The following is a 13519-nucleotide window of genomic DNA, read 5'->3' as shown; positions in this document are numbered from 1 at the left end:
TGACATGCAGCCAGAGTTGCAATGGGCTGTTTAGATGAAAGTCATGTTAAAATGGCTTAGTCAAAGACCAGAGCAATATTAAATGGAGAGAAAATTGCTGTCATCTGATCCAATCTGACAGCTTTTGCATATTTTTCAGTCTGTATACGTGCAAAGTTGATGGGCTTGAATACGTAGATGCGCCACATATTTTAAGAGTCGTCTTAAAGGCACTATGAAAATCTTGGAACATTTCCCTTCTACTTATGTTCTACTTTGTGCTGATCCATCACATAAATTCCCAATATAGTAAATTAAAGTTTGTGGTTGCAATGAGAAAATATGGGTAAATTCAAAGAGAAGGAATAGTTAAGACAATAGATGAAAAGAGTCCCATTTGTGAAAAAGAACCTTTTATTTAGTAACCACTCATTGAAATGCTGGACAATAAAATCTACTTTTCGTACAGAACAGTGCAAAAAAACCGGCTCCGCAGTCACACACACACACGCGCGCACAAGGGCAGTCAAATAGTAATACAATCATTTAAGGACGGCTAGTTTTAACAAGCTGACCAATCCGAGCACAGTGTGTGACTGACGTGATTAGAAACACAGAAGGCCACTGGCAGATTGGACTTGACTCGCGCTCCCCCAGTTTGTAAACACACACAACCCTGCAGAACCACACACAGCTTACAAAATGCATCGTTTTCTGTTGTTTTGACCATAACGAGGACCATATATAAAAAGAATGGAGAAAAAGAGTTCAGTGTTTGCATTGTCGTCTTCATCAGCAGCAGCACGTAAACACGCAGAGCGACAGTAACATCGATGATAGCAGCAGGAGGACAAAACGCTTCAGGACCACTCCATGTTGACCCAGCTGTGGATTGGCACACGAGTGTCCCCCGCCTGGCTCCGACAAGCGGAGACATGCTCACCGACCGCCTGAGGAGCAACAGGCTACTGACTGTTTCTTTTTCCAAACATGGACAAGATGCCAACAGAGAGAAAACAGGTGATAAGGCAGAGAGGATGAGCTGAGCTTCTCATAGAAGACCCGACGGATTCAGAAGACGTAGATCTTGTCCCTCTGAACAGTGTCGAGGTCGTCGTCCATGGTCAGGAGGACCTACGAGGGGAAGACAAGAGGGATTCCAACTCCAACATGTGTCGAGTGCTGCACTGGCTTCAAACAATCACCATTTTTACAAGAAACAACAACCATACCAGGAAGGATCCAAACATAGCGATGGAGGACAGGAAATGCCAAATGTCGTGGTCGTCAAAGAACGACAGCAGGATGCAATCTCTGTTGTGCTCGCGAGACTCTGCTGGAGTTTTCTGCAGCGGGAAACAAAGCGACTAGGATTGGTGAATCGATTATGGAAATAAACGTCAACTAAATGAGCAGTTGATTAATCGTTAATTGACAGACTCAAAAAAGGCTATTTGCTGAAAAAACATTTGAAGCAGAAATTAATCCAAAACTACAAAATATACACTGGATTTAAAAAAAAAATAACTCCTTTGTCTGTAAATATGTTTAATGAATTAAAGTCGCATAGTTTCAGTTTCATGTCGAGAAAAACCTACCAGCGTTGGATAGAAATTATTAATCGGCTCATCTATAGTCAACAGTTCAGCTCTGCACTGTACCGATGCCGAGTGGAGCAGCATCATTACGATGTTAGAAGCATTTTTCCTTTGCTACAAATAATCAAGTGTACAACAGAATTTTAGCTAATAAAAAGTTAATTTTGCCATTTTATAAAAGGAAATAAATTGTTTATTTGTATTTATAATATTGTATAAAAATACTAAGTGGTTTAACAAATAATCTGCAGTGCTAATTTTTTTATCTGATTAAATGTGAGAATATTTGACAGGATAATCGATTTCTAAAATAATCAATAGTCGCAGCCCTAAAAGCAATTAGACATTTGTAGCCCTTCTAGAGTACATTTTATTCAATCATACATAAATAATCTGATCAGTGTGTTGCTGACCTGCCAGGTGCTGAGGCCCTGGAAAAAGAAGTAGAGTGCAAAGCCCCAGACCACCGCCGTGAAGAGAATACACACCACCGGCAGACACTTGATTCTCTCACCACTCCGGAGCTGAAGCGACAACAAAAAGGACAATAATCAAATATAATCTTGATATCTGATGCTGGCTGCGTTAATACACACACACGCGCGCGTGCGCGCGCACACACACCTTCATAATGATGTAGAAGGCAAAGTAGAGCAGCAGGTTGCAGATGGCGATGGCCAGCAGGTATGAGGCGAAGTCATTGGGTCGCTCTATGAGGCCGTAGGCAGCGCTGCGGAGAGCAAACAGCCAATCCAGATGAAGCTCCAGATTACAGCGCTTAAGCAAAGTCAGACACGGTGTGTTTACTTACAGAGACCAGTTGACTATATTGCCCATCACAAGTAGCACCATACGGTCCTGGAAGGCAAAGAGGGGGGGGGGGGGGGGTAAGGTGCCAACATTTACAAACTAACCGTCTTTAATTGTGAATGTGAATTTTTGCTGCAAAATCTTTAGATCTCAACTCACAATGTACATGGGTCCACTGCACTGTCTGATGCAATCTGTGTAGATCACATAGACAATCCGGCGCATGATACCAGCATCTAGTAGACAAAATTACAAACAGGTAAGAGAATAAAATGCAAAAAAAGAAGTTTTACTGTATTTAGTTGAGAAAAATAACTGATCACTGGGTGACAATTTTCAATGTTTAGTTGGCTGAAGAAAAACAAAAACAAACAAACAAAACAGCTGTGTATTATGCAATGCAACCACATTAGAACTAATCAAATGGCCTTTGATTACTTCAAGTGTCAGAATAAAACCTTTGCCCGACCTCAACGTAATCCTACATGTGGCTCACAAAGTGTGGCGCAGGGACTTTGACATGGTTGGATCACAAACTTCACTGAGATCACCGATCAGAGGCATTCAAGAGGGCAAAGGTAACTTTGGAGGAGCTGCAGAGAGCCACGGCTCAGGTAAAAAAAAATAAAAAAATCTGCCAGCAGCTGTTATTCACTCCATGAATGTTTTTTTTTTTTATGGAAGAGTGTAAAACAGAAAGCAAATGCTGGAAGAAAGCCAGAAGTCCCACATTACACAGGAAACAAATGAAGATGCTCAAGTCAGATGAGAGCAAAACTGGCACGAGAAAATGGAATAGATGGATTCAACTAAACCAGCTGGAGACTGTTAACGACAAGTAAAACAGAGGTTCACCTTCAACAACTTCAATCACATAAAATCTCAATGAAATGCTCTGAAGTTTATGATGGATTGATAATATGTGAAGTTATAGGAATAGATGTCATCATTGAAAGCAGCAGTGTCAAACAAGCCTTTACTCAAAATATTAAATCTGCCGTTGAACTTTTTACCTGAAAGTACTTCATGTTTGAACATGTTAAATAAAAATAAAAGGAAACCCTAAAACTGGTTATAATTAATTTAAACACAGACTAAATTACACTGATCTTGAATCAAGTGTGTTTGGTTTCTTGCTGTGGTCCTACCAAGTCGCCATCGGCCCATGTAGTAGAGCTGTGTGCTGAGGAGCAGAGTGGCCAGAATGTGGATCACAGAAAAAACGATCCAGAACACCATGTTTCCTCTCCCAAACACCTGCAAAACAAAACAAATACAATTCTACAACAACCCACAATGATCATTAAACAGAGCTGCATACAATTAACAAGAGCTTGACCGCAGCAGCTTGTATGAGGTGTGTGTGTGTGTGTGAACGTACCACTCCCAGCACAGAGAAAAAGATTACTGCAGCCAAGCAGGCGTAGGCGGTGTAGGCACTGGCATTGATGTCGGGGTGTCTCTTCTGGTAGAGCTTCAGCATGCACAGCCCGGCAATCATGTACATGAAGGACGTGTCTGGAAAATATTAACACCGTTTTTTTGTTTGTTTTGTTTTAACCAATTAAAATACTGGACATGGCTTAAAATGCAACTGACTGTTCAAATGTTTTCTTAAAGTAAACCTGCAGACTTAATCTTCCTGCTAAACAGCAAATCAACCAGTTTTTGCCGATAAGCTGAATAAATCCATCTCACTCAAACACACACACACCCATGGCAAGTCAGGAGTTAGAACTGGTAATGTGTCTATGTCAGACTTATTGTCAACTTTCAATGATTTACAACCATTGTGTGCGGCAGGATCTAGAGAAAACAAACATGAAATGGCAACAATAAATCCTCATGTCTCACCAAACTGGAAGTTAGTGTAGTTGGGACAGACATGATAGCACGCACTGAGCAAGCCCTCCATCATCAGAGCAGTTCCCATGGCATAATACACACCGAAATGCTTCGGGATGCCGCACTCCTGCAGAAGAAACAGAAAACGTGTCGAAACGACCATTTCAGCTCAGATATTACCCGTTTGACAGGAAGTGGCATTAATAACATGTCACCTTTTGTGCTACAGTATTAAACAGAACCTCAGGATGGAGGGATGTACAGCTTAGAGCGTCAACAAACAGTTCTCTGCATCAAGCATCAGTTTGGTGGCAGGCGCCTCACCAGAGCATTGAGGTCGTTGCGAAGCAACGCTCGATTGTGTGTGACGTCTCTCTTGAGGACAATGAGGAGGAAGAGGAGTCCCAGCATCACGTATCCAAGGTTACTGAGGATGTTGTTGAACGCACTGCACACAAAAGGTTTAACACAGCCAGCTGAGCGTGTGTATTACTGCTGCAACAGTGGCAGCATGAATAAACACACACCTCAGAGCTCCCAAAGGGTGAGCACACAGGAAGTTGTAGTAGCAGATGTCCTGGTTTCCTGTCACATTTACAACCTGAAGGCCAAACATGAAATCACCATGAGAATGTTTCGAAGGCCGTTTGAGCAGCCATGTTTGTTTATCACCACCGCACCGTTTGATATGTGATGACCAGCTGGATGACCGGCAGCGCGTAGAACACCGCGATAGTGGCAATATTCCTGAGGAGAGAATAATTATTAGAACGTGATGCTAATTATCAGTCTATATTTTGATCAATAAAATGTTAACGAGGTAGCCATGGCGACCAAAGTGTCATGGATGAAATAGTTAAATAATATCTGATGGGAGCTCTTTTTACCCTCGTTCAATTACATCAACCAGGGCTAAAACGATTAATCATTTTAATTGTGATTAATCAATTACTAAAATAATCAACCAATTTAGTAATTGATTATTTATTAACTGGTGTATGCAGGCTCAAAAGGCCATTTGCTGAAATAATACAGAGTAATAATTAAGCCAAAACTGTCCCTATCAGAGAAATCTATTAATAGTCACAAAAAGTCATTACTAAAATAATTGTTAGTTGCACCTGTAATATCAACATGTGCCAGATCCTCTCTAAGGGTCCTTGCCATGTGAAAATGTCCTGAGGATGTCCATAGTGTAAGAAGCTTTTGTTTCTTAACAATCATGACTGATTCAAGGACTTAATGTACTACCAGCGATCTGAGCAATGAACTCACCAGAAGTAGATTTGGTATTTCTTGCTGAGGATCCTTTTGTCTTTGCGAGCCAGGTCAGACACACACAGGTACTTCTGTGATGAGGAGAATGAATCAGAAGTCATCAGGAGGGAAAAGAGGCAAGACAGACAGATGAACTCAGCCAGATTTGATGGTGAACATCAGTTAACACCAGATTCAAGTCTTTCAAAGTTTCAACTGAATTCAGATCTGGGCTATGAACATGTTTTAATCTAACTAATTGAATCCATCTTTCTGGTCTCTAACAAACTAGCAAAAATTAATTACACTCCTGCTGATTATTTTTACTTTTGGTTAAATTTTAAAGGTAAATTCATGCACTGGATTTACTTAAGAGTATTAGAGTAAAGAGGGGTTGAAACGAAAGGAAAAAGCAATGTGTTGTTTTTCCTTCCACACTACTTTCTGTTGATCTACAGCATGTTTGTGTTGATGATGTGTACCTTGGTGCGGACAATGTTTTTATCCGAGTCAATATCCTCCAGCGTGTCGTAGTCGTCCTCCTCCACAGAACTTAAAGACTCCTGCCTGCTTCGTGCGACGCTGTCCAACGATCGCTCTGAACAGAAGAGTGATAAAGAGATGGCTTAGCCATCTGGATGCGGACTGTGAGCAATTTGGTGATTGGATCCGTAAAGGTATCGGCAAACTGATGCACAAGTGCTGAAATGCATCACAAATTATTCAATAAAGGATTTGCATTGGTACACTGAATCACTTCTCATTTAATTTGCATTGCATGGCAAAATATCTGGAGATAAAATCTAAATCTGGTGTGTGATTAGTATAGTGCTGATTGGTTTGGAGCAAATCTGGGGAAACTGTGTGGCAGGGTGTCACCAATGCGGATGGCTAAGTGGTGAAGGTGATTGAGGAACGGTCGGCGTTTGAAAGGCTCCTGTCCTGATGAACAAACACAGAACAGCAGTGAGGGACCCGAGGTGCTCAGGGAAGCCGGCCACTCGCCGTGCCACGGCGAGATGCTTCAGGGTGAGAATGATGAGGTGAAAAATAACAGCTGTGTCTGCTGGAGCTCATACCCAAATAGCCATAGTTGTTATCCGTTGATGTGGCGCTGTCAGTGATGGCCTCGGAGCTCAGGGTGCTGCCGTTGTCAGCTGGCAGAAGAAAATGTGTTGATTAAACAACCTCCACAAAAGCTAAGAGATTAGTAACAGATCAACCCCCGACTCACCAAAGGAGCCATATTCATACGGAGAGGCTGGAGTTTTGCCTGTGACAAAGATAAACACATTTTAAAAGCCAGAAGAGACCATTTTAAAACAAATCTCACACATTAAACACACTGGCACTGCTATAGTTGTTAGTTTCTCCATATCCCTCACTGCTAACACACGGCACATGAGCTGTTAGTCCAAAACACACAAGACACAACAGATGTGCAAACACTGTGTGTGACAGATGGCACAAAGAAGGTACAGTTTATGCTGCAGTGACAATGAACTGCAAGAATTGTGGGCTTTCTCATGCAAATCATGCCAGCAAACACTAGTGAACGAAACAAACACACCGAGAGGCAATTTTGAACTCCAGACACGCATAAGCATGGATCCTTTATCTCAACTGTAGTCTCCATAAATCTGCAGCATTGTCATAATTTTAATAGCTCCTGATAATGTGCATTAGCCATCGGTCAAACCTGTAAAGCACCGAGGAGAGCTTGCATCCTTATCCGTTTGAGGTCATAAAATGAAACTATTGGAACCGTGCTGCAGTCGTGCTAATGCACAGTTCACAGAGCTCAGCAGCCAATCAGGCGCTTCCTTTCAGCAGAGGATGCTTAAACTCCAGCGAGGTCATGTGTGCAAGCTAATGCATGCAGAGCGATTACAGACAAGCCAAACAAGTGTGAGAAAGAGCAGCGAGTGCACAAGAAGAGTGACTGTGTTGTTATACCGTCGCTGTTCTTCCCAAGAAGGGAGGCTGAACCGCACAGGGAGAGAAGGTCAAAGACACAATGAGTAACAATAACATTTAGTGCTATATGTAAAAGAAATGTAGAAATTGGTTAAGATATTTCAGATAAATATCCATTTATAAGATAAATAAAATTTTTTTTTTAATGAGATCAGCTAGCTGCTTGGCTACCTGTCTCAGCGGGCGACGTGTCAGGAGGGATCGGAAACATTTCTCTCCTTTTCATTCTGAAGAAAAACAAAAATTAATTAAAATTGTGTTCAACATAGTTTCCTCCGTTGTGTGCAGATTCAGTCATCGAGAAGTGATGACTGGAGACTTTCAGGTGGTAATTCACCTCTTTGATCAGGTTTATCTCAGTACAATAGCTAATTGCTATATTTAGATATAACTCATGACACTGGTGAAAAAAACTGGAAACACTTCCTGGCTATCTAGGGAAATAGAGGAGTTAGATTATTAGAGCTAAGAAAACAGACACCAACATCTAGAAAGAGACAAATAGTTGTCAGACATCACCCAGTGTCTTCTGATTTTTTTTTATTAAAGTCAACTATGTGAATGTTGATAAAGTCTTTCAGGCAGCCTTCTTTACTGCAGTTCAGCGAGTACATGCTGAGGAACCTGGGTAATTATGATTTAGTCAGTACACTTATGTGTATTTTTAGGCCACTTTCATTTGTGAGTTACAATATGGCATTCAAATGTTATTAAATAGCAATAATTAATCAACTATGAATTACGTCTTTGTAGGATTGAGCCAAAAATATACTTCAAATTTGAGCCCAACTTTTTAAAATGTGATTAAGATCTCTATGAACTCATCAAGCAGCTGATTAACAGATGCTTCGGGAGCTGAAACAAGTGAAAAATGTTACCGTTTGTTTTCCACGCAGGCAACCAGCAGAGTCAACACGTAAAACGACAGGAAGATCCCCAGACAAAACAGCATGCCGATCACATACTTCTCAGCTGTGAGGGAAAACACACACTCAATCTAAAGCCAACGAGACATTTCATTTCCTTGTCACGCTTCTAACTATTATTTAGCAAAGCTCAGTATTTTGCCTAACAAATATAAAAGACGAAGATCTTGAATGTAGTTTACATAATGTATCTTAATATGTCGCCGTTACATTAAGAATGAAGTGATTGTGTGCAACAAAATCTATAAACAGGTGTGTAAAAGTGACCGTTGTTTTATTAATATATGTGGCTTACAGTTAATGGCAGGTGAGACCACCACGTCGAGGTCCTTGGTGCGGTTACCAGCATCAATTAGTTCATCGGGCTGCAAGGGGTAGAAACGCAGCGGGCCGCCGCATGCCTCGTCCTCCGTTTTCACCACTACTACTACATAGAAACTGTTGCTAGGAAAATCCTTTCTCTGAATAAAAAAATCGACACACAGAGATATTACATGTGTTCTTTGTCACAATGGTTGGTGAAAAATGATGTTGGATTTAGTGTAATGTTAAAAATCAAATACCTGCACAGTGATGGCACCTTTTTTTGTCATAGTCTGATACATCCCAATAAAGGCCACATTGTTGTCCAGGTCATAGACTGGACACTATAAGGAGAGAAATGAGAAAATGAAATGCTTCCTGCATTCAAAGTTACATTAAAAAAAAGACAATTACATTTAAAAGACAAGAAAACATCGAGAAAAACGTTTTTCACTGTTTCGATAAAGTAAATGTTAAAAGTGAAACAAAATTATGCAGGTGCCTCTATGGTGACCTCTAGTGGTCTAGAAATGCTACAATTGTCAAAAAACAAAACATTAGAGGGAGGCGTCTGCTGTGAAAAGGAAAACATAAAAAGAAGGTAGAGAAAATATACAGAACGCATGGCAGCCACCAACTATATACCTGGATGTCTTGGACAGACATGACGGAGCAGGGGAAGTTCACGTCTGAGTTGACTTTGACGATGACAGTATCCACCCCGTCAGGAAAGACGTATTTAAAAAACTGGGAGAAAAGAAGGAGAGGTAAACCGGAATTAGAGGGCAGATGAATGGAGTCACTCTGTGGTTATCTGATATAGGAGCTGTAGCCTGATCCATGCTGGTAGGATTACATTTTTTATTGTGGCACTCTTGACTTTTTACAAGTGTTGCCTCAGTGAATAGTAGGCCTTCTGAATGCCATCATACAAAAACGTTTTAACAGTTTAAACATGACTTTGAAAAAGAGAATACGTGTTCTTATCCAATTGCACTACATGTCTGGTTGAAGATGCAGCTTAATTATGTCTTAAACTTAAACCCAGAACCTGAAATTTCCAGGTTTCAGAATAGATATGCTTTTTAGGTTCCACTAAAGATTGGATTTTAAGATGGGGAAATTCACAGAAGACTGGTGGTTAGATTCACATGTTTACCTATGTTAGAGAACATCAGGATTCACCTGGGAGCAAATTGACAATTCAGGATTAATTTAGAAAAATAAAAGTCTAACGAAAATGAATATAAATATATTTTAAATATTATGACATGTTCAAGGATTTTGCACGTTATGACCTGTATAACGTATGCTTAAATGTTGTGGAGGTTGAGCCTATTCAACAAAGACCCAAATAACACATTTTGGTCAACAGGACAAGCAATTAAAAATGTGCTAAGTGGCAGAAAATTGTAAATAATCACTTGCATGAGTGTGCAAAAGCTTCTGTAACTTGTTCAAAGAAATTAAGTTTCTGTCTTTTGTTTTTATTTGTCTTACATTCACTCCACCCATGCTGATACTTTATCTGTTGTGGACATTGCTATGACTGCAATAAATAGAATTTTGGAGAGCGACAGTCATTATTCCGAACGTAACGCTGGGTTACCTGAGGTTGGGAAGGTGATGCTGTGAAGCTGAATTTCTTGTCTGTCCTGTAATCGCATTAAAAATAGCATGTCAGGCATACCAGGAGCTGTTTGTTGACACCGAGACATAGAGCTAAGATCTAAGTCGTATAGCTTACTGCAGGGTGAAACTTTCCACACGGCTCACTCGCAACTGGAAGTTTGTCTCCTGGCTCGACAGGGTGGACACGTCCACAAAGAAGTACTGGGTCTCGGACGCGGCTCGGGTTGGAGGCTGGCACAAGGTTCTGCCCACGTGTTTGTACGGGTACTTCCTCTGATAGCTGAAGGGCAAGACACACAGGAAGACGTGCTGATGAACACAGAGGATAACACGGCTTCTATTTACCTCAAAGATCAGCTTTGAGGTAAATATAAATGTCTTTTATTTTACAAACTGATGAGACATTTTAAGTGTCTCATCAGTTTTAAGTGTCTCAACAATAAAGAATATTTTCCAATAGTGGATCATTAAGTTCTATAGTATATAGATAAATAATTGATAACCAAAACCACCTTTGTTGCAAATTCCCATACAACACACAAACCACATCGTACAATGTGATGACACACAGGAAAATATTCTAAAGTTTCTCATTTCCAGTAACACAAGTTCCTCATATCTGTCCTGGTGGCTTCCAAGTGGAGGAACTGAAAGTTCAAAGTTTGTTAATGAGCCGTTGAAACATTGTCTGTCCACGTTGGAACATTGTTTGTCCACGTTGGAACATTGTCTGTCCACGAGGGCGCAACAGCGAAAGGGCGACAAGGTAATTCTGAAGTTGCACAACCAAAAGGCACAAGACAAAGATCAAATAAGGAAACTGCTGAGGGAGGCATAAAAGGTACTGAACTCCACACACGTCACAAACTCCCCCGATTACTTGAAACTACATGAGTGCGCTCTAACCTCTAGCAGGAGAAACCAGCTGTTTTCCTTCTACAAAATACAGTCCTTTGCAGAGGTTTTCATATCTTATCTTGCCTTTTGTCATGTCACAAACACAAGCTTAACCTTATTATTTCAGGGTTATGGCCAATAGACCACAGTTCTGCACATTTGTGAAGTTAAAAGAAAAGGGTTTTAAAAGATTTCTACTATTAAAAATCCAAAATGTTTGACCCGGTTACAATGAAGTTCTTAAAATAAAAACCAGTGTATCCAAATGCCTTCAGAAATCACCTTACTTGTAAACAGAGTAGAGAAATTTAGGAAACAAAATGCAACATGAAGACCAATAAACAGCAGACAGATCCAGGGTGACTTTGTGAATAGTTTACAGCAGAGTTATGATATGAAACAATATCCCAGAATCTGAACAACTTCAATAGGAAAACATATGTCACAACTGCATACGTTCCAAGCCATGGCTGTGGGGTTGCCATCATTTTCTACGTGTTCAGGATTGACTGACATGACCAACATACAACTCTGAATATATGCTGGATATCCAATATACAGTCAGAGTTACAATGGAATGGTTTAGATAAAAGCATATTCGTACATTAGAATGGCCTAATATACAGACCTGAATACTAGAGAGAATTGGCGGTAGTCTGTATTCATAGGTTATGAAGACTTTTGAAAAAACAGTTATGAGTAGCACAGGTCGCGTTTACAGTGTTCTATCACATGACCTGAAGTCATAATTACAGAGAGGACTTCTGTAAATGAAGTGGATGTCCTCAAAGAGTGCACTGGCTTCAAATTATTTATTGTTTTGGTGAAAAAAAAGTAAATGTGGTAACATCATCTTAAAGTTAATAAACTTAGAAAAGTGAGAATTACTCACAGGCCTCTGAGAATGAGGGGGACTTGAAAAGACATCACAGCTTGCTTTTGCCGAATAACAAACAGAATAGGACTCTCCAGATGCTGCTGCATCACGTCTACAGTCACGCGCACCCCCTCCGTCTGAAAGTCAAAGAAAGTAACAAGGAAAGGATTGAATCACCAAATCATTACCTGGACACCATATTCCAAGATGTAAAGAAGGAAACTCACCTTATTTCTGGAGATGGTGTGATTGAACGCATAGATGGTCTGGTTATCGCTTTTAACCGTGTCATTATAGGTCACATCAAACTCTGCATCCTTTTGTATCACAAATTTTGCCTCTCCAAGCGCCCCAGCACCGCACACTAACTGGGTCACACAGAACCAGAACAAAGCTGCCAGCCCTGGCCGTATCCAGCGAGGCGCAGGAAAACAGCTGCTTTTAAGACGACATTTCCAGTAGCTCCTCAACACCATTTTGTCCGACACCGTCTTCCTCAACCGAAAACCGACAACTAAGCTTATTGCAGCCTGTATGGCAGAGCAAATAAATAACCCCACCCCATTAAGGAGCAGTTAAACCGAGATGTCCTGATGAACTGGGCCACTTCCACACTGACAAAGAGCAGAAGCACCAGCTGCTGCAAGCTACTTGACAAACTAAACACACAGCGAAATGTTCAACCGTCGGACTTGTTCTCAGTCAGTTCGGCACTGACAACAACTTCTGAGCTAGCAGCTATACAACCAGAAACACAAAACTCAAGACGACGACGCAACAATGACCCTCCGTTTCTCCATCTGGGGAGCTGTGCTAACAGCTCGCAAGTTAGGACGCCAGGATAGAATTCACCGCGGATTCTAAGTCGGTTAGAAAAGAGAGTCAGAATACAGAACCGCGCATTACAGCTAGCTAATTCTGCCCTCCTTCTTAACTCGTATTTACGTCTACGTTAAAAGACGCCAGCACCAGACCGGTCAGCACCAGGTGAAAATATTTGTCGTCTAAAAGCTGTGCACACTACGAAAAATCCGTTCCATTAGCGAAGCCCCCTCCTCCTCCTCCTCCTCCACGCTCTAACAGTAAACAAAACGCCACGCGACGTAATGACGTCACTGCGGAACAACTTCACGATTGGAAATTGACAAGCCAACAATTTAATTTAATTCAAATCACCTTAATTTAATTGAAGAATGAAATTACTTAAGCTTATGCAAATGAAATTAAATAAAGCTGAACAACAAGGCAAATAAAGTAATGAAGTTTAGCTTAATGTAAACCAACAACAAAAATCCATCAGTCATATTAAATAAACTCCAAAAATGTATTTGATCTAAATTACAAGGTACAGAGAAGTATGAGTAAAAATAAATGTAATTAATATGACCTCTATTAATTTACATTTAAAATAAAAATAA

General features: G+C 40.6%; 1 protein-coding gene across 2 annotated transcripts; it reads right to left on the bottom strand.

Annotated features, from left to right (window-relative positions):
* Positions 1-375: 375 nt before the first annotated feature.
* On the bottom strand, positions 376-13176 carry sidt2 (SID1 transmembrane family, member 2). 2 transcript variants are annotated; one of them, XM_008426071.3, is made up of 26 exons: positions 12329-13176; positions 12117-12238; positions 10443-10607; positions 10305-10350; positions 9341-9442; positions 8956-9039; positions 8688-8853; positions 8345-8438; positions 7638-7693; positions 7446-7472; positions 6724-6762; positions 6569-6646; positions 5972-6087; positions 5508-5581; positions 4913-4979; positions 4760-4833; positions 4557-4680; positions 4242-4359; positions 3769-3905; positions 3536-3644; positions 2547-2623; positions 2389-2435; positions 2202-2307; positions 1991-2101; positions 1212-1325; positions 376-1113 (listed from the first exon to the last, which is right to left on the bottom strand). In XM_008426071.3, the coding sequence occupies exons 1-26, from the start codon at positions 12575-12577 to the stop codon at positions 1051-1053; spliced, it is 2565 nt and encodes an 854-aa protein (XP_008424293.1). In that variant the 5' UTR covers positions 12578-13176; the 3' UTR covers positions 376-1050. The 2 variants fall into 2 exon arrangements, with proteins under 2 accessions (XP_008424293.1, XP_008424294.1); XM_008426072.3 differs by lacking the exon at positions 7446-7472.
* Between the last annotated feature and the right edge of the window lie 343 nt (positions 13177-13519).

The sequence above is a fragment of the Poecilia reticulata genome, chromosome 13, assembly GCF_904066995.2.
Source record: "Poecilia reticulata chromosome 13, P_reticulata-male-v2, whole genome shotgun sequence".
Lineage (NCBI taxonomy): Eukaryota > Metazoa > Chordata > Actinopteri > Cyprinodontiformes > Poeciliidae > Poecilia > Poecilia reticulata.
This window is presented reverse-complemented; position numbering and strand designations above follow the sequence as displayed.